The sequence below is a fragment of the Notamacropus eugenii genome, chromosome 1, assembly GCF_028372415.1.
Source record: "Notamacropus eugenii isolate mMacEug1 chromosome 1, mMacEug1.pri_v2, whole genome shotgun sequence".
Lineage (NCBI taxonomy): Eukaryota > Metazoa > Chordata > Mammalia > Diprotodontia > Macropodidae > Notamacropus > Notamacropus eugenii.
In genome coordinates, this window is record NC_092872.1 from 192,842,880 (window position 1) to 192,862,756 (window position 19,877).

Here is a 19,877-nt window from a genome sequence, read left to right on the forward strand (position 1 = left end):
CAAGGCAACTCTTCTCTGTGGCAAAGGAGAGATTCCTTTTCTAGGCTTGGTTTTATTTTTGTTTTATGTTTATTTATTTCTTTTTAGTTTTCAACATTCATTTCCACAAGATTTGAGTTTCAAATTTTCTCCCCATCTCTCCCCTCCCCCACCCCAAACAACCATGCATCCTAATTACCCCATGCCCCAATTGCCCTCCCTTCTATCACACCCCACCTTTCCCCATCATCTCTCTTTTCTTGTAGGGCAAGATAGATTTCTATGCCCCATTATCTGCATCTTATTTTCCAGTTTTATGGAAAAACAATTCTCAGCATTGGTTCCTAAAACTTTGAGTTCAAACTTCTCTTCCTTCCTCCCTCCCCACCCATTCCCACTGAGAAGGCAAGCAATTCAATATAGGATATATATATAGATATAGATAGATATAGATATAGATATAGATATAGATATATATGTATGTATATATGTAGTTTTGCAAAAGACTTCCATAATAGTCATGTTGTGTAAGACTAACTATATTTCCCTCCACCTATCCTGTCCCCCATTTATTCTATTCTTTCTTTTGACCTTGTCCCTCACCAAAAGTGTTTACCTCTACTTCCTCTTCTCATTTGCCCTCCCTTCTGTCATCACCCCACCCTACTTATCCCCTTGTCCCCTACTTTCCTGTAGTATAAGATAGATTTTCATACCAAATTGAATGTGCATGTTATTCCCTCCTTAAGCCAAATGTGATGAGAGTAAGCTTCACTTTTTCCCTCTCACCTTCCCCCTTTTCCCCTCCATTGAAAAAGCTTTTTCTTGTCTCTTTTATGAGAGATAATTTTCTCCATTCCATCTCTCCCTTTCTCCTTCCAATATATTCCTCTCTCACCCCTTAATTTTATTTCTTTAAATATCATCCCTTCCTATTCAACTCAATCTGTACTCTCCTTCTATTGTGTGTGTGTGTGTGTGTGTGTGTGTGTGTGTGTGTGTAATCCCTCCAACTACCCAAATACTGAGAAAAGTTTTCAAGAGTTACAAATATTATCTTTACATGTAGGAATGTAAGCAGTTCAGCTTTAGCAAGTCCCTTATGATTTCTCTTTCCTGTTTACCTTTTCATGCTTCTTATGTTTGAAAGTCAAATTTTCTATTCAGTTCTGGTCTTTTCATCAAGAATGCTTGAAAGTCCTCTATTTCATTGAATGACCATTTTTTCCCTTGAAGTATTATACTCAATTTTGCTGGGTAGGTGATTCTTGGTTTTAGTCCTAGTTCCTTTAACTTCTGGAATATCATATTCCATGCCCTTCAATTCATTAATGTGTAAGCTGCCAGATCCTGTGTTATCCTGATTGTACTTCCACAGTACTCAAATTGTTTCTTTCTAGCTGCTTGCAATATTTTCTCCTTGACCTGGCAACTCTGGAATCTGGCTACAATATTCCTAAGAGTTTTTCTTTTCAGGTTTCTTTGAGAAGGTGATTGATGAATTGTTTCAGTATTTATTTTACCCTCTGATTCCACAATATCAGGGCAGTTTTCCTTCCATTTCATGAAAGATGATGTCCAGGCTCTTTTTTTGATCATGGCTTTCAGGCAGTCCCATAATTTTTAAATTGCCTCTCCTGGATCTATTTTGCAGGTCAGTTGTTTTTCCAATGAGATATTTCACATTATCTTCTATTTTTTCATTCTTTTTGGTTTTGTTTTGTAATTTCTTAGTTTCTCATAAAGTCATTAGCTTTCATCTAATCCATTCTAATTTTTAAAGAATTATTTTCTTCAGTGAGCTTTTGAATTTCCTTTTCCATTTGGCTAATTCTGCTCTTTAAAGCATTTCTCTCTTCATTGGCTTTTTGGGCCTCTTTTGCCATTTGAGTTAGTCTATTTTTAAAGGTATTATTTTCTTTAGCATTTTTTTTGGGTCTCCTTTAGCAAGCTGTTGACTTGCTTTTCATGATCTTCTTGCATCGCTCTCATTTCTCTTCCCAATATTTCCTCCACCTCTCTTCCTTGATTTTCAAAATCCTTTTTGAGCTCTTCCATGGCCTGAGACCATTGCATATTTATTTTGGAGGTTTTGGATGTAGAAGCCTTGACTTTTAGGTCTTCCTTTGATGGTATGCATTGTTCCTCCTCATCAGAAAGGATGGAAGAAAATAGCAGCTTGTCAAGAAAGTAACCTTCTATTGTCTTATTCTTTTTCCCTTTTTTGGGCATTTTCCCAGCCAGTTACTTGACTTTTGAGTTCTTTGTCAGGGGGAGGGTATACTCTGGGGACCTGTAAGTTCTCAGTTCCTCCAAGCTGGTGGCAGGACCAGACCGTGTTCCCTTCTCACCCAGGTGAAAGAGCTTTCTCACTGACCTTTGAAAATGTAGAGTTTGTGGGTTGAGCAATCTGGGAACTGCTGCTGCTGGTGGTGCCCTGAAGCCTGCTCTGGTCTTGTCCCTGCTGAGCAATGCAGCCATGGCTAGGCTGCACTCTGCTCTGAGCCTAGTGCGATAGCCATTTTCTGTTGGCCTTCCAAGCTGTCTTGGGCTGGAAATCTCTTCCACTCTGTTATTTTGTGGCTTCTGCTGCTCTAGAATTTGTTTAGAGTCATTTTTTACAGGTATTTTATGGGCTACGATGGGGGAAAGCTTCTACAGGTCTGTTCTTCTAACTCCACCATCTTGGCTCCACCCCTCTAGGCTTTTAGCATGGATTCTCTATTTGTGGTGATGGTTCAACGTATGCCCATTTTTTTCACTGTCCCCCCACCCCTCCCTGCCTTCAGCAGTGTCATTGTAGTTTATGGCACCATACTTTTTCACTGTGAGCACTCCTTCCACAAGGCCCAGATCACAACCTTTCTTCATCATAAGAGTCAGTCTTTGTTGTAGCTATTAAAAAAATAACTACTTGGGGGTCAACCTTCTGGTAACAGGTCTCTACAAACTTAATTAGGCTGCTCCTCAAGCAACAGACATATTGTTCATCACCAGGGCCACTCTTGTATCCTTCCCAACTTGGTGGGCTTAACTAGAATGTAGGTCCTGCTGGCATAACTTATAAGAACCTAGGACTAGCTCCACACCTCAGTGAAGCACATGAGTAGGACTTTAATAGAAGTCCCTTCAATGATAAGGAAATAATAATTAATAACTAATAAGGAAAGTTTTAAAACCTTATTCCATTCATAAGGCGGGCAGGAAAATCATCAGTTTTTTATACCAGGATATAAAATATAGAAGTATAAAAATGTTCTATCAAAAGGATCCATTGTGTGCAAGGACTGTTTTTGATAGACTTAGTCCTCCACAGCAAGGCAAACCTAAAACATTTCCAAAGGACTCATGATGCAAAATGCCATCCATATCCAGAGAAGGAACTATGGAGTGAGAACACAAATGGAGCAGAATATTTTCTCTTTTGTTATGTTTGGTTTTGTTTAGTTTTACTTAAGCTTTCTCCTATTTGTTTTCATTCTTCTATACAACATGACTAATGTGAAAATGTGTTTAATAGGAATGTATGTGTAAAGCCCATATAAGATTGCGTGCTGTCTTGGGAAGGAAAGTAGTAGGGAGGGGGAGAAAATTTAAAACTTACGGAAGTGATTGTTGAGAACTGAAAACAAACAAATTTTTTTTAAGAGTATCCGTTGGCAACTTCTAACCTCCAAATCCTTGACATACCCTTTTCCTTCCATCTCAGATAAAGAGGAGAAAAGCCAGGATCACAGAGAGTGGGTCTTTACCTCTAGACTCACTCCATTTGCTCTCACCACAGGAGCTAAGTGGGATGCCAAAGTTACATGGCTGATTGGACTCACTCCTTACAGTTAGGACATCAAACTAGGCTGCCTTAAGCTCCTGTCTTTTAAACTGTCTCAAAGCAAATAAGAGCCTTTATTTTTCAGGAACACTTAAGGACACTATTAGAAAACAGCCATACAAAATAAATCTCCCAATTTAAGAATCTAAAACAAAGTTAATATTGTTCCAGTGAAGCTTTTTTTTCCACAAGCAAGAAAATACTTTAAGTCTGTATCTGTTTTATTTGTTTTCGAGCCAAAATAAAGTCACTGTGCTTATCCAAGCATAGCATGTTTTTATTAATTGGACTGAAATTCAAAAACAAAGCTCCCAATTTTACACTTTCATTTTTAGAGGAAAAAAAAAGAATTACGAATTCCCTCTGTAGAGAAGAGCTAGGCTTACTTTCTGACAGTTGAGACGTTGAGCATCAGGGGTGTACTGGTTTCCTTCAAAAACTCCTTCAGAAGGCAGGCCACTGACCTCTTGGATGACCTGAGTAGGAAGAGAGGAGGAGCAAGTTGGTGGGTCAGAGTCAGGACCAGACTTTAGCGGCCCCTCACTCAGGTTTGTTCACTGCCTACACTTGGATTCAGTCAGAGCTAGTACCAGACATCTCAGGAGTCTCTTGAGAATGGACAGATGATAGTGTATTAAATGATTTTCCTCCCAAGTACCTGAACATTTCTGTGCTATTCCAGGACCAGTCCCAAATTATATTTCAGAACTCTAGAAACTCTTTTCAGCTGGGAAAGTTTATTAGAGTTTTCAGACCACATATGATCATGTTAACAGATGGAAGAGAGGAGCATGTTGCCAGGAGATTTGGGTCATAGGGAATGAAGTCAATCAAACCGATTCTGGTCACTAACATTTTGAGTTCTGTGGTTGGTACAACACAAGTGAAAACTTTTTGCCACAACTGCCTCTATCCCCAGGCTTTGCGGTCCCCTTGGTCCCCACTGCTTTCTGTTAATAGTTCCTTTGTGGTTTCAATAAATTTACCACATTTCCTGAACAGCCTCCTTCTTTTGAGTGTGTTGGATCCCTCTCTATGACATGCTCTCATACCCAGTTAGGGAGAGAGATGGCCTCTGAGAAACATTTTCCTGAATGTCCTCACTAGAATATGCTTCTTCCCCTAGGGAGGAATTTCTTTGTTCATGGCTAAAGGGTTGAACTGAAAGTACACAGAGAAGCAATCAGGCTTGGCTGGCCCTTTGACCTGCAGAAGCTAGGACTTTACAGGATGACCAAAGCCAGAGCTATTGCTTCAAGAGAGGTTCCCACAGTCACCTAGTCCTGTACTTTCTGGTAACACTTCAATTGAGCTACAGGTATAGCCAGAAGCAGTCATTCCACACATGTATGTATATAGGGTTCATCTCAGATGCAGAACTGCTCGAAGGAGAAAACTTCCTCCTTCATTCCTTGTCGTTCAGCTCCAGCAGATCCACTGGAGATTGATTTGAACCAGCTCGACTTTTTCCAATTCTGAGAGCTAAGTGAGAATGCTTCAGGAAGGGCAAAATCAAACCTTTCATTTACTTCACCCACTGATAACAATTTGGGATTCTGCTAGCTCAAAGATACGGATCATCAAGCAGATTACAGCTCTTCCTCCCAAATCCTGGGAGAAACACTCATAAGCTGAATCTCATTCAGATCGAAGAGCCTTGTGTGACAACTGGCTGCTATTGCCTTTGGCTCTGGGGACTCTACTAGACTGAAAGCTTCTCCTGAGTTTTCTTCATTTGTTTCTGGGTGTAAAACTGAATCCTATTGTGATCCAAAGTCTGCCCTCCCTCCTTGGCAGCTCCCTCCCTTCCTGGCAGTTCTCAGCCCAGGGCTTCCTCTCCCAATTCCCGGCTCTCCTCCCTGGGGCCCCTTGAGCTCCTTCCTCCCATAAGCCTCCTTTTGATTCCCAGATGTTTTGCTTCAGCTGCTACTCACTCAGGCTTGGTTCTGAAACGCTAAGCTAAGTGTTTTCTTGTAGAATTTCCAAAGGAAAACAGGGCAGGCAGTTGCTCTCTGAAAAGTCCTGACATTTCCCTTTCTTCCTTGAATGTGTCTGGGAGTGAGGAGGGAATGAAAACAAAAGGTTTCGCCTCTTTAAACGGGTTGGGATACATGCCTGACATCTTCCCCACTACCCTCTGATCTCTATACACATTTCCACTTGTTCCAGTAGCAACCATAGAGCCAGTCAATATGGTCCCACCAGATCAGAATGGAAGAGATAAGGATCTCCTAGCATCTGCCTACCTGGACTCTCTCAGATACACATGAGCAGTGCTAAGTAAGGTTTCTTTTTTTCCAACTACAGAAAAGCTTACTACCTAACCCTTAGACAGTAGGCATGCCTATATTCCAGGGAGTCTTAATCTGGGGTCCACAGATTTGAAGGGTTTTGTGACCTTGATTGGGAAAAAAAAATCTTCATTTTCACTAATCTCTAAGTGAAATTTGGCATTTTCTTCAATTAAAAAAAACTACTGTTCTGAAAAAGGGTCTATAGGCTTCACCATACTGCCAAAGGGGGTCTGTGGCAAAAAAGGGGGCTAGAACCCCTGGCCTTGATCTATCAGTACTTCAGAGGGCCACCATGAAGAAGAGATGGGAGAAAAGCAATTATATGTTAGTACCATTCTAGTACAAAACGTGACTAGGCACTTCGAACCAGTGAACAGAATCCACTTAGTCACATGGTTATGAAGGAGTCTCATTACTACTACAGGGTGAGGAAAGAAGGCCCTCATGAAAATAAAACTAGGAAGCAGTTATGCATGTTAATAATTCCTCTTTGAAAATTATGTGCTCTTACTCTGAACACAACCTGGATTCAAATCCTACATGACTTTAGAAGAGGCACTTAAACCCTCTAGGGCTCAGTTTCCTCATCTGTAAAATGAGGGGGGAGGGATGGGCTGGATGAACTTAGAGGTTCCTTCCTGCTCTGGCTCTGTGATCCTCTGAATTTTATCAATCAAAACTAACTGCTGAACTGGGGCTCTCCCTGTCCCTTCCCACCCCCATCCATTCTAAATTTCTAACTTCAGTTACCCAAAACATTTCTGACCCTGAAGTGCCCCTCAGAACCAGGCTGCATGCCAGTGCTCTTATATTTTCTCTTTTTGCACATGATTTTGCACAAATGCTGGTGAGTTTGGAGTATGTGAGGTGTGGGGAGGCAACATTCAGTTTTTCCAAGGAAGGCATTTTGCAAGGCCTCAGAAACAACAGTACTGACAGTTGGGGAACTAGTGCCTCCAGCAGATGCTGTTTTCCGTTGCTTTTTAATAAAGCAATGGATGTTGAAAATTGCAGTTTGCAAAACCTTGGCAGTGCTTTCCAAGTTGGTTACATCCAGTAAGCTGCAGGGGGATGTTTCTCCTAAATAGAGACCCATCTCATTGGCAGCACACACAAATGGTACTGAAGGGAAGGAGAGATGGAGAACACAAAAAGGGAGGGCAGCTTTTTAGCCAAGATTCTTCAGAGCACTCTTATCCAGGTGTCAGTTAAGGCTCAAGCTAGGGAGTATCTTTGGAATCAAGAAGGGTAAGAGTTGGATGGTGTCTCTCTTGGTTTGTTTAGGAAACAGAAACAGATAGTTAAGGTCTTCCCTTGGATGCTGCTGCTTCTCCACATCAACAGCAACAACTAGAAGAAGCATTTACTAAGCCTCTAATAGGTGTATGCTTTCAGTAAGGAAATAAGTGGCTCGTCATTGTCTAGGAGATCAGAAGAGCTAACAACTGCTCCTGGCATGCAAGACCCTTCATCAGGTACCAGCCTCCCTTCTCCAACCTCATCTGTCACTACCCCTCCCCAGGGAGTACCTTCTGCACAAGAGAAGCCAACTGCCTCCTTTTTACCATTCCTGCTGCCACATCTTCCTCTGGGTTCTCCCAATATGTGGCATATCCCACACCCCTGATTTCTTATCTATGTCACACCCTTTAAACCCCACCTTCTTCATGAAGTCTTTCCCAGCTACTCTGGCAAACAGTGAAAGTACTCCCCATAGCACTTATTATCTATACAGTACAGTCTGCATAATACCTATACAATATAATCTCATATTCAACATTTAAATATGGATTATCTTGTATTTTTCTTTAGTCAGTTTATATGCATTATCTTTTGCCCCCAACTATGTTATAGGTTCTTGATCTCATACTATTGTATCTTTTATAGTGCTAGGGTCTCCAAATTAAACTTAGCTTTGTAACTGAAGAGATAAGCGACAAATCAATGAACTGTATTAATACCACTATGGTGACAACCAAAGAAACATTCCCGGCTCCTCTTAAGTTTTCTTTTTTTCTCTTTTTGAACAACACTTGGAAGTGCTAATAGAGTCAAAAAGGAGGTGATGTTTTGTTTTGTTAGAGAAGGGAATTTGCAATTAAGTGGATTAGAGGTTATATGCCTGCCCAGGGCCTATGGCTAGGAAATAGAGAACAGTTGTCATGAGCAGCCCTGGAAAAAAACCGTGAGAATGAGGAGACAGTTTACTATCCTTCCCAATTATTCCCCCAATGATTTTTCTTGAAGAGCCATAAAAAAAACCAAACTGATGTGTGACTTTCATTAACATTATGATACTAGAAGTGAATATGATAGGATATGTGAGTAACATTCACTTCTGGAATCCTTCCTCATCCCCATCTCCTAAGGTCAGGAGTAGATTCAGACCAGCTCCTAGGTCTAGACCGCCCACAAATTCTCTCCCTCTTAGTTCTAGCAGAGACTGCCTCAAGTATAAAAAGGTACTCAGCACGCCACTGTTGCCAACTTGTGTTTTTTTGGCAATGGAGTATGAGGGTGGGGTTCAAAATATAGGCAGTTTGTGTTGCTGCCTGGCACTAAGGTTCTTAAGTGGAAAATGAAACCTGTTTATTATTTAGATATGAATGCTGTTTTGTGTATGTGAAGGATTTGGGGAAAGGAGAACCTGGTAAACCAAAACACAGTTACATGGAACAAAATGACCTGTACCTTGTTTTTGGTGAAGGTGGGGTCTCAAATGGTAAAACAGCAAGATCAGGTGGAGGCACTAGGGATATTTAGCCTACTCAAGACAAGACTTGGGAGGATGTGAGAGGTATATCCAACCATCTAAGGGACTTTCACGTGGAAGAGGCATTGGACTTGTGCTTGGCCCCCAAGGGAAATGAGTAGAAGTTGTGGATAGGAAAAATTCAGGCGCTTGATGTAAGGAGAAAATTACCTAACAGCTAGAGTGATCCCAAAGTGGAATAGGTTGTCAGGTAGGTTAGGGTGGGGTGTCTGGAGCTCACTCTCACACTAGAAGGCAGAAGCTAGACTGCATTTGTTACAGGTGTTATTGTAGAGGAGATTCTAAGTCAGTTATAGTCTGAACTAGATAGTATCTGAGATCCTCTCCTACTCTTGGAGAGGCTTGGTGAAAACATGACTTTAATGGAAGGTTATTAAATCTGTCTTTCCTCAAAGGCCCAGATGTAAGTAACCAGTTCATAGTCTGCTGCTGCCTCCACCAGCTCTGGCCCCAGTGAACAATCAAGAGACCCCAGAGCTCTCCTCACCCGGAGCCACTGCTCTGCCTGGTCCTTGCTCTGCAGTCCCAGGACGATCACATCAGCATTTGTTGGAGTGATCTTCAGCTTGTGCTCTTTCTTCCTCACTTGTTTCTCCTTGTAGATGACACTACAGCCTACCAGACTCACATCAAGCTGGGGATTGTGATCCTTGGAGGATTTGTAGCACTGGAAACAAGAGGCCAGAATTAAATGGTGAAAACCACCAAAAGCAGGTGCAATGGTCACTTTTGGAAAATCCAGCAAACCCACCTCTATGTTATGGAACCAAGAAGTTTACTGCTCACAAAATCAAGCTCAGATAATTTGTCTTTGAATATCTGCATTTCTATCTTACCATGCAATATCTATAGGTCAATCTCTCTCTCCCCCTCACCAAATGGTATAGCATATATATACAAACAGTTTGGAATTCAACTAGATAAGGTTTTGGGGGCCATGATTATTTTCATGGCTTAATGCCTTATCCTGGGTAGTTACTCCAGAAGGCTCTCCTGAGAAACACCATAAACAGTTAGCCTCTCACTTATTATAGAAGAGGCATAATCCATAGGAAAAATTTAATACCAAACTAGTTTTTCTCTATTTCCCAGCACAATGTGATTAACTGCTCCTATGGCCAGTGTTGTGGGTTTAGGCAAGGTCATCTAAATTTAATATTAGCCTGAGTAAAACTTAATTGGGCAAAGAAGGGAAATGAAAAAGAATCGCTCTCACATCCTCACTGAGGTAGGGACTCTGAGTGTGGAAAATTTGCAATTAATATCAGACTTTTTTTGATGTATTGATTAATTTTTCTGGACTGGTTTTTTTTCTCTATTTTTCTTTATAATCATGTGTCTCTGGAATAGGGAGGGGAAAGGATATATTGGAAGATGGAGGTGATAAAAAAACAAAAGATATCCATAGGATTTATTTTGATAAACACTAATTGAGAAGGTTTATATGCTAGAAAATAAAAGGTCATTGCCAAACTCAAGGTAATAGATTTTTATATTATCCAGTGTTTCGAGAGTATCCCCACAATGCCTCTGCTATGTGACATGATGTCTATATACTGAGTCAACTGAGGTTGTATTATTACAAATAATATAAAATGAATAATCTAGTAAGGGTTGTTGTTGTCACAATACCACCTCTTATGATGCCTTGATCATGCACCAAATTAAAATTGTAAAGTGGCTAGAAAGACATACACAATCTACTTGAAGCAGGTCAAGGAGAAGTAACAAGGCAATATAAAGAAACAACAGCAGTCTTCACATGTAATTGAGAGCTGCCTGTACATTGGTATGTCTACATTTAGCAACAGATGCTAACATATTTTACTGGTCTGGGCTACAGTGACAGAAACATCTGTCACAAGCCTGAATCTCAGATATTAATTATCCACCTCTCATCCTGCTGCCAAAGGAAAAAAAAATAGGACTAATCATTCACGTTAGGTACAAAACAGTGTTTTGCTAACCAATAATCTGTTGTCCTTAATGACACACAACTGCTTGGCCCACTGCCCCAGCCACTTTTTCCTCCACAGGAAGGCACAGATCCGGGCATCCTTCATCAGCTCAATGGTAGCTTCTGGGGATGGCCATTGGTGGGGTGTTGACTTGCTCTTGCTGCTTTCCTCTTCGTCATACGACTCATAGGAACTACTCACAGGTTCGCCGTCATCTGTAAAGAAGACCAGCTTAGTCACAGCCTGTCTGCCTGGGAAGCAAGAATGTTGTCTTCAAACATGCTCTGTTCAGGGAAGGGACAAAGGGAATCATGCCATCACACTTTCAAAAGGCAGAAGCAACGGCAAAACTGTTTAGTGAACAAGGTGTCCTGGATCAGAGGCGTGTTCCAATAACGACTTTCTGATTCTATTGGCTCTCTGCTCTATTTTGTCTTCAAATGGTAAGATTCTTCTAGATAGAAACCAGAAAGACTGGAGAGAAACTGGTTTTTTTTCCTTCCCAAATTCTTTTGGTTTCAGATTCTAGAAAGCACTAATCAAAAATGTGACATGTGCCCTTTCTGAGCTTAATTTCTTCCTCTGTAAGACAAAGGGGCTACATTAGTTAGTCAGGTAGCAAGCAAGTATTTACTGATCATTTACTATGTGCCAAGGACTGTACTAATTTTGGAGGATAAAAAAACAAAGCAAACTAATGTGGAAAATTTTTTTATATTCATACATGTATATGTGTGTATATATATTTATAAAATATATATGTATAATTATGTACACATATATACCTACACATATGATGCACACATAAATGAGTATGTGTATATGTCTCTTTATACATGTATAGAACTCAAACTTATTATTTGCTATATTCAATAATAATAATTTTCAAAAGCTTCCCTGTCCCCAAACTAAGTGATCTTTAAAGGTTCATTCTAGCTCTTAACATTAATGGCTTTGTTTCAGGAAGGAAGGAGAGACAACCCAAAAGCCCTGGGGTGACCTGGGAATATGAGAAACAGCAGCAGCATGTATCTTAGCACCCCTACTGAAGGCTCATCTTTCTCAGGCATGGTCTGGCTTTACCCATTCAAAACTGCAGATACAAAGAAATAACAGGCCAAACTAGAGTAGTGGATGACTGAGAAAGATGATCACCTTTCCATCCCCCAATCTACTCTCACCCAAAGACTTTCCATCACTTTCAGTCTCTTCTACTGTTTTATTCTCTATAACATTACTTCCTGCCTTTCCTTTCCATCCCTACTATTTTTCTCATACTTTCCCTGCTACCATCTGTCTTCCTTCTTCCTTTATCCTGTTGTCCAATCCACTAATGAGGCAACCTGTTTTTAAATCCTCCAAATGAACTAGTTCACAAATTCTTCACGTCTTCTTAGCCGTACTCTACTCATTTAATCAGTTTAATGGATTTTACAAATTGGCTCAGCATTAAGATTTTTAATAATGGGAGCTATCTGAAAATAGAATGGGCTGCCTTGTGAGGCATGTACAGGCATTTGAACAATGGCTGGATGAGTAAAGATTGAGCTAGATGATCTCTGAGAGCCTAGGTAATTCTACTCCAATGGTATATTACAAAAGAAACTGAGATAACATAGTAAAGTGGCACTTTATATGCCTTGGGTAACATTCAGGACATTAGTATTATTATAACTACTGGGCCTATGAATAATAAGGGACAGCAGTGATAATATTCCCAGAAGCAGAATTCAATAAGCCACAAGACTCTAAGAATGAAATCTAGAGCTATCCTCCACTATGTAGTCAGTTAAGTCCATGGTTACCAAAAGCATCCAAAATGTAGACTCTCATTTTCCCAGTCCCCTCCCCGGACTCTCTTGGGAATATGATGGGCACATGCCCCTTTGGCCATAGAAGCAGAGTCAACCACGAAGGGCAGAAATATCTATTAGTAAGGGCACAGCAATAAGGGGAAGGATGGGGACATGCATATGGGCAGAGAAAGGGACAGTAATAAATACTCTTTTGGACAGTTAACAATATTTCCCAAGGTTACTCTGCAAGGACACAAGAGTATAGCATTCCAGATTCAGAAAAGGGCAGTACCCAAGGTGATTGTGGCATAAATGACTCCCTCAGGCACCTGCACCCATTTGGGGATTCCAGTGGTGGAAAATGTGCCAGAATAACCTGTACAATATTCAGAAAGAAAAAAAGGCATGGGAAGGGGGGGGCGGGGAATGGGGAGAGGAAAAGAGAAAGTCACAGATGGTATGATTATGATTTCAAGCAAGAAGGATGGAGCCTGGTTTCGGCTGAAAACTGTCCAGCAGATGCTGAGGGTGCACTAACAACCTTTTTTTTCACTCTTAACAGTGAGTGATCAGGCATACTCAGAGAAACAGATAACATCAAACCATTCTGACTTTCAGGGAGTCAATAAAATGACGTTCATTCGCTGGAGGTGAGGTCCTGTGGATCAACGGAGCATGATAATTGACAATGTCACACACACCTTAATCAGGCACAAAGAGAATCACAAATATGAATGTCCAATTCATTAAAAGGCCAGTTGTCAACCTAAGTACAAACTAACATCATTTTGAAGCAATTTGGCTATCGGTTCCCCAAATCATCTCTCCATTCTGCCTCTCTCTTGAGAGCTTAAATTTCTCCCATCCACCTTGCTATTTTAACAACTTCTCCCAGTACAATTTTGGTTGCATACTAAAGTTAGAAGTGCCCAGATCAATTAAGATGTCCTCACAATGACCCAAACTCTCACTGTAACTAATTAATCCAAATTCACTGAACAGTGATGAACAACAGGAAACTATGTGAGTCTTTGTAAACTAAAGCCCATGATCAAATGTCTACATTATGAAGAGTCTCACCTGCTTCTGATGCCCCTCCCCAATTATTCGGGAGTCAGGCACAAGCTGGTACTTGCCAGAAGAAAGAAGACTATCTAAAATGTACAGGCGGATGCTTCAGTGAGTCACCACTTCAGCCTGCTAGTGGGACCCAACCTGTGTGCTCTTGATCTGCCTCACCTTGCCCGTCAGACACTACCAAAGCAGCCTTGAGCTTTGGTATGAAACTGCAGCTCAGACCAACTGTCTGAAAAGCACCAGATGTTCAGCACATCAATTACAGATAGATATCTAACCACATCCATCTAACTGTTCTTCAAATTACATCAAGCAAAATTGGAATGCCAACTTTGCAGAGCCTAGAACCAGATGGTAGGTGAAAATATGGTACAAGAGAAGCAGAGGCAGCCATGGAAAACACATTTCCTGACTCTTCTGCTACTTTCTTCACAGGGTCTACCTGTTTTCACTGTCACCCAGTGACACTATTTCCTTTAGCAATATTCATTCATTATGGCCCCTGGTAGAATGATAAAACATAATCTTTTATATCTGTATGTTGTTTTATACTTTCATGTCATTTTATCTCCATAGCAAGCCTGGTGAGGTAAGGTAAAGCTAATCATTTGTCCTATTTTAGTGATGAGGTGGGGGGAGGAGAGAAAAATGGAAAGAGGGAAGAAGGGTGTAGAAGAGGCTGGGAGAAAAGGGGGGATGACCATGGGCAAGGGGAGGAGGAGAGATTAAGTTGCTTCTTCAAGGTTATATAGATAGCTGGAGTTAGAATCTTGGTCTCGTGATCTATGAGGGGTCCGAACTTCTCCACACGATATGAATTTAGTTTTGATTCCAAATTTGGTATTCTGTTAACATCACAACATTTCTACCATGGTTTTTGTCCCAAGTTGAGAAGGAAGGGATTAAAAGTAAGCTGATATTCTTTCCTTCTCAACCGTCCTCTATTTGATTTCTTTATTGCTTGGTTTGGGGCCAGGGCAGGCTGTAGCTGGGAGGTTTGGCTACACTAATTTTGAGCAGAGAGAGAGATACATGTTTTCGCCATCACTGTTTCAAGTGCTCAATATTATAGTACTGGGGAAGAGGACCTAAGTTCAAATCTTGTCTCTCACACTATCTGTGAGACCATGGGCAAAGTCATTTAACCTCTCTTGGCCCAAGTTTTCTTATTTTTAAAGTAAGGGGCTTGGACTAGATGACCTTCAGCTCCAGATCTGGAAATGTAGCTAGATGTGACGTCTCTGAGCCTTGGTTTACCTCATTTGTAAAATGAGGTCTCCAATGTTCTTTCAAGCTCTTCAGGATCCTATGGTCTTTGGCACAGAGGATATGTGGCAGAAATGAGTGCTGAATATGGAAAAAGGATAAGAAAAAGGTGATAGGGAGAGAACTTCTTAATCTCCAAAGGCTTAAAGGGAAAAAATAATACACAAATTATTTAGTCCATCCCTCCATTCAGACATAAGTGGTAACCAAATATTCTCATACAGTTGATGCCTATCCAATTAGCTCCTGGAGGGATAGTCCTTTCAACTTAGTAAACAGTAGTTTTTATTGAAAATACACAAAATCTGATCATACAAACTGAAGTCTAAAACTACAAAGACTTCTAAATAACCTGAAATCTGGCGATCTTTCTAAGGTCTCATGCTAACAGTTTCACAATTCTGTTCTTAAGAACTTGAAGGCTAAAAATTTCAACTCTGATCTTGACAGAAATGACCTCATAGCTGTGTGGCATTGTGTAAGTCAGAACCTCTCACTTTCCTCAACGGGGAAATAAGGTGGTTGAAGTAAATAATTGCTATGGTCCCTTTAAAATTAGGAGTCTATCTGGGTCTCTATTTTCTGGTAGATTAGCCACTAGGAATAAAGGCCAGTTCCAGTCTCAAGACCAAAGAGGATCCTCTGGATGAACATTTCTCAGCATATTTATCATGTTTCCCTAGATTTGGACCCTCTTGGCTAAATCAGTCTGAGGTACCATATGATACCTTGACCCACTTAATGCTGAAGAAAGCTTATTAAAACTTTAACAAACAAATGTGACAACCACCTCACTCTTGTTCAGTGTTACAGGGAAGTCTGAGGGAGACCTGTCCTCTAACAAGTTCAACTATGACTACTAGCTGTCCTATATAAATGTCCCCTATATCCTCATTCAAACTCACCAAGAGGTAAACAGATGATCAAATCATCCTGTTCTAAGCTGGGGCACCGCAGAAGAATACAGGATGCACTGTAGTAGCAAAGGTCAGATGTCCTTAGCCTTGAGGCCTCAACTAGTGAGCAATGAATGATGAGTTGGGCACTGGCAGGGGAATCAGGAAAAAGAGCAAAGGAAAAGGGAAGAGATAGAGACAAAGAAGCTTGGAGAAGAAAAGGAAGACCAGCGTGGTGGTTGGAGAGTGGTGGAGGAAGAACCCACAATAATCACCTCCCATGTTCCCTCTGTAGTCTCTTGGTGTCAAGATTCACTGCACACCTCAAGTGTTCATTTGAGGAGGGTCTCCGTGATTTAACCAACCAATCCTAAAAGCTGTAATGTAGTAGGACACTGCTAGATTTGAAGTCAGAAAGAGGTGGGTTCAGTTCTTGCCTCAGCCACATATGACTCACTGAGTGTCTCTGGGCAAGGCGTGCAGTATTTCTGAGTCACGGTTTCCTCATCTGTATAGTGAATTTGGATTCAATGACTTCTGAGGATTCCTTCTGTTCTAGATCTCTGACTGACTCTGATCTTTGAGCAGGCCAAGTTCAGGAGAGTTTGGGTCATACCTCTAAACCAGCTCAGAACCTACTGCTCTTCCCCAGAGCCTGGTTACAGAGAAGCTCCTCACCTCATTTGGCACAGACACTTGACCCTTCCTCTCCCTGCATGTGTTTGTGTCAGCAACGCCCAGCAGAACATGACAACAGGAAACACCAGATCCCATAAACCTTCTGATCCTGAGCCAATTTAAGATTGCCCTCTAATCCTAGCCATGCACCCCCTATGGATCAAGGAGAGCCCTCCTGGAGGAGCTGTCCCCACTGCAAGGACAAGACTTAAATCACACTAGAGGCTGAATCCCAATAAGGAGCCACCTTTTAAAATCCCAACCAGATTTCTCTTGCCTTCTAGCTATAAGGCAGCAATGTCTGCAGCTATCGGGGTATTAGAAGCACTTCCCTTCTCTTGTGCATGAAGTACTTAAATCACCCTTAATGGTGAAGCTGCTGGGATGTACCATTTAAGGAAGTATCATATGGTTCTGCCTCTTCATAATATCCCTCTGGAGACTCGATCTTTGGGACTGGGAGCTGTTTCCTTTCTGGAATCTGTGGAATGAACAAATAAAACAAACATTGTTTTTTTCAAATAGAGATACAGGAGAAAGAATTCAGAATTAACTCTTTCAGTGGAAGGATGGAAGGAGCTCCTGGACAAAGTTTCTTGGAGAAAAATATTATATGGTGTTGAATTCAGTTCATTTCAACAGACAGGGAAGCAGTGAGCTTATGGGGCTGTGAGCAAGGGGGTGGGAAACAATGTGAAAAAGATTCTTAGTGTTTAAAGCTGGAGACCTAAGAGAACATCTGACCCTCCCCCCTCTCAGATAAAGAAACTGAGGCTTCCAGAGGTTAAGTGGCAGGAACTACAGTCACCAAAAGCTAGGACTTTAACCCAGGTCCTTCAGCCCTATAAAAACGCTAGCTGTTATTATTATCTTACTGAGATGTGGTAAGATGTACCAGGAAAAAGAAGAGCCAATTAGCCGATAAATGTTTAGCAATCAACTAGCCATGCCCAGCATCCTCACAAATGCTTATCAGACTGTAAATATTTTAACATTGTAGATTATCTACAAGCGTATCTTTGCAACGATTTCTTAAATTAAAAAAACCCACGAAAAATATTAAAGTAATATTTGTTATCATTGGTCTTCTTTGAGAATGAAGGAAGTAGAGCAAAAACGAATTTGTTAGGTTATGAATTCCACATTGAAGAGAGCTAGAACACTGTACTTGGGGGCTTTTAAATACTGTATGTGTTTGGCTTTCAATATAGAAGAGCTAGTTGTGGACTCTGAGAGAGCTGCCTAAGGCCAACTGTTTATTCAATAGAGCTGAAGTATTCTTCATGCTTTGGGAAAAGGAGATTTGTAAGCAAAAAGCAAAGGTCTGTAAGGAAAGAATGGAAAGGAGGGAGCTCCTAGGGGGCTAGACCACTAAGTTGTGTCAGCTTTGGTGAATTATTCTTGTCAACCACCCGTTTCTTCCCTCCCCAAACATTATGGGGGAATGCTTTAAAAAAATACAATGATGTGTTATAATGGTACTAAAAGACATTGATCCTGGAATTAGAAGACCCAGGTTTCAAATTCCAGCTCTGACAATTACTAGGCAAAGACCTACCCACTTTGAACCTCAGTTTCCTCATCTGTAAAATGGGAGTAATGATAATATATTTATCTACCTCAAAAGGATTTGTGTGGGAAAGTCTTTGCAAACCTTAAAGTACTATAAAAAGTTCATTATTATCATAAAAGCCAGCAGCCCAGAACTCACTAGTCCTACTCACCTACCGAGAACTGCCCCAGAGATGTAGGCAACATATATAACCATAGTTTTATAAAACTATATCACGACATCTATTCTAAGTATACAATAACCATATCTGAAGGGGTGATACCATAGAGAGTGTTAACTTTTAGGGACATTTTACTGGAGAATTATACTCAGTTGGAGGGGAGGAGGATTCTGAGTCAGGACCTTTATCCTTTCCTATATAGAATACCTTTCCTAGGCAAATCCTAGTACAGATCCACCTATGATTACCCATGTGTCTATCAAAGCCCACAGTGCTACAGGTATGACTTTCTGAGAAAGGGGTGCAGTGGGGGAGGAATGATGGGTAGGTGGCAAGAGGCATCTGATTACCTCCTTATGAGCTGGGGCACACTATATGCACTTCCTCTTTCAAACAGGGACTCTCAGTTCAACACAATCAAAACAGTATTGTCAGTAAGTCAAGCAAAGCTGAAAGCTAACCCTAGGAAGCATACCGGACATCTTTTAAGTTGATAGGAGTACAAATCAAGGAAGCAGATAAATGTCACTGAAGTAAGTCTTTGAAAAGATTCCAGAACCTGCGAAAAGTCCCAGTAAGATTTCTAAGACCTTTCTTAGAAATTCACGTTTCCATGCACATGAACACACACACATGAACATATGGCTTGACCCCTTGGCAATAACCTGGGCTTGCATAAGGGGATGGGGGGAATGACTATCTCCCAGACTGGTTAAATTATGCACAAACCTGCCAAACTAAGGAAGCCAAAGGTCAAAAAATAGGGGGCTGCCTCCACTTGTCAGCAGATCTCTACAAATCTAATTCTTTTGAGAGGGAAAAGACCCAGTCTTGTACATCTTTGTATCCTCCATAGTTCCTATCCAAAGGTCTTGAATACAATGGGCACTCAATACCTGATCTCAAAGCTTGGTAGCATCAAAACCACAGCAAATATAATGGCACATCCAAGATTTTGCCTCAAGAGATGGTTTGACTTTGCTTAACTCATTCATTCTTGGATCACACAGAATCCACAATATTGAAGGGACTGGTGATGTACAGAATCAATATCCCAGGAATTTCCCCAAGAATGTGGCCAAGTTTTTTTCTTTTTTGGGGAGGGAGGAGCCATAAAGGGCTGACAACAGGATAATTCAATTTAACTCAATAAACATTTATCAGGTTCCTACTCTGTATTGGGTACTGTGCTAAGGATACAAAGACAAAAGTTAAAACCATTTTGCCCTTGAGGAACTTACATTCTACTAGAAGGAAATAATATGAACACAGAAAAATAAATAGAAAATGTATGTGTAACACTCCCTCCATGGCTACTGCACCAACTCACATTAAATGGGAATTACTCTGACTCCTCTCAGAGTTCTAGGAGCAACCCTGAGGGTTACTGGGATTACAGTACTCTTGCTCATAAGCCCTCCAAGGTGAGATTTCCAGTAATTATCAGTTAGATTCAATAAGCTTTTAGAAAAGGGGATTTGTTAAGTGGATATGAAGGGGCAGTTGTCAGAGAAACAAACCCTATGCTTCCACCCACACAAGTTCCCTGGAAATAGTAGATTTAAACATATCAAAATGGGAGTAAAATGCACTTATGG

At 40.9% G+C, this 19,877-nt stretch overlaps 1 protein-coding gene across 6 annotated transcripts in view; it reads right to left on the reverse strand.

The window, feature by feature from the left end:
• The window catches only part of AFAP1L2 (actin filament associated protein 1 like 2), a 149,773-nt gene that overhangs the window by 17,912 nt on the left and 111,984 nt on the right, over positions 1–19,877 (reverse strand). For all 6 annotated transcript variants that reach the window (XM_072623197.1, XM_072623224.1, XM_072623192.1 and 3 more), the window contains 4 exons: positions 16,937–17,027; positions 10,843–11,048; positions 9,363–9,542; positions 4,195–4,284 (listed from right to left, as the gene is read on the reverse strand). In XM_072623197.1, the coding sequence (XP_072479298.1) occupies positions 4,195–4,284; positions 9,363–9,542; positions 10,843–11,048; positions 16,937–17,027 (567 nt within the window). The remainder of the gene's footprint in view (positions 1–4,194; positions 4,285–9,362; positions 9,543–10,842; positions 11,049–16,936; positions 17,028–19,877) is intronic.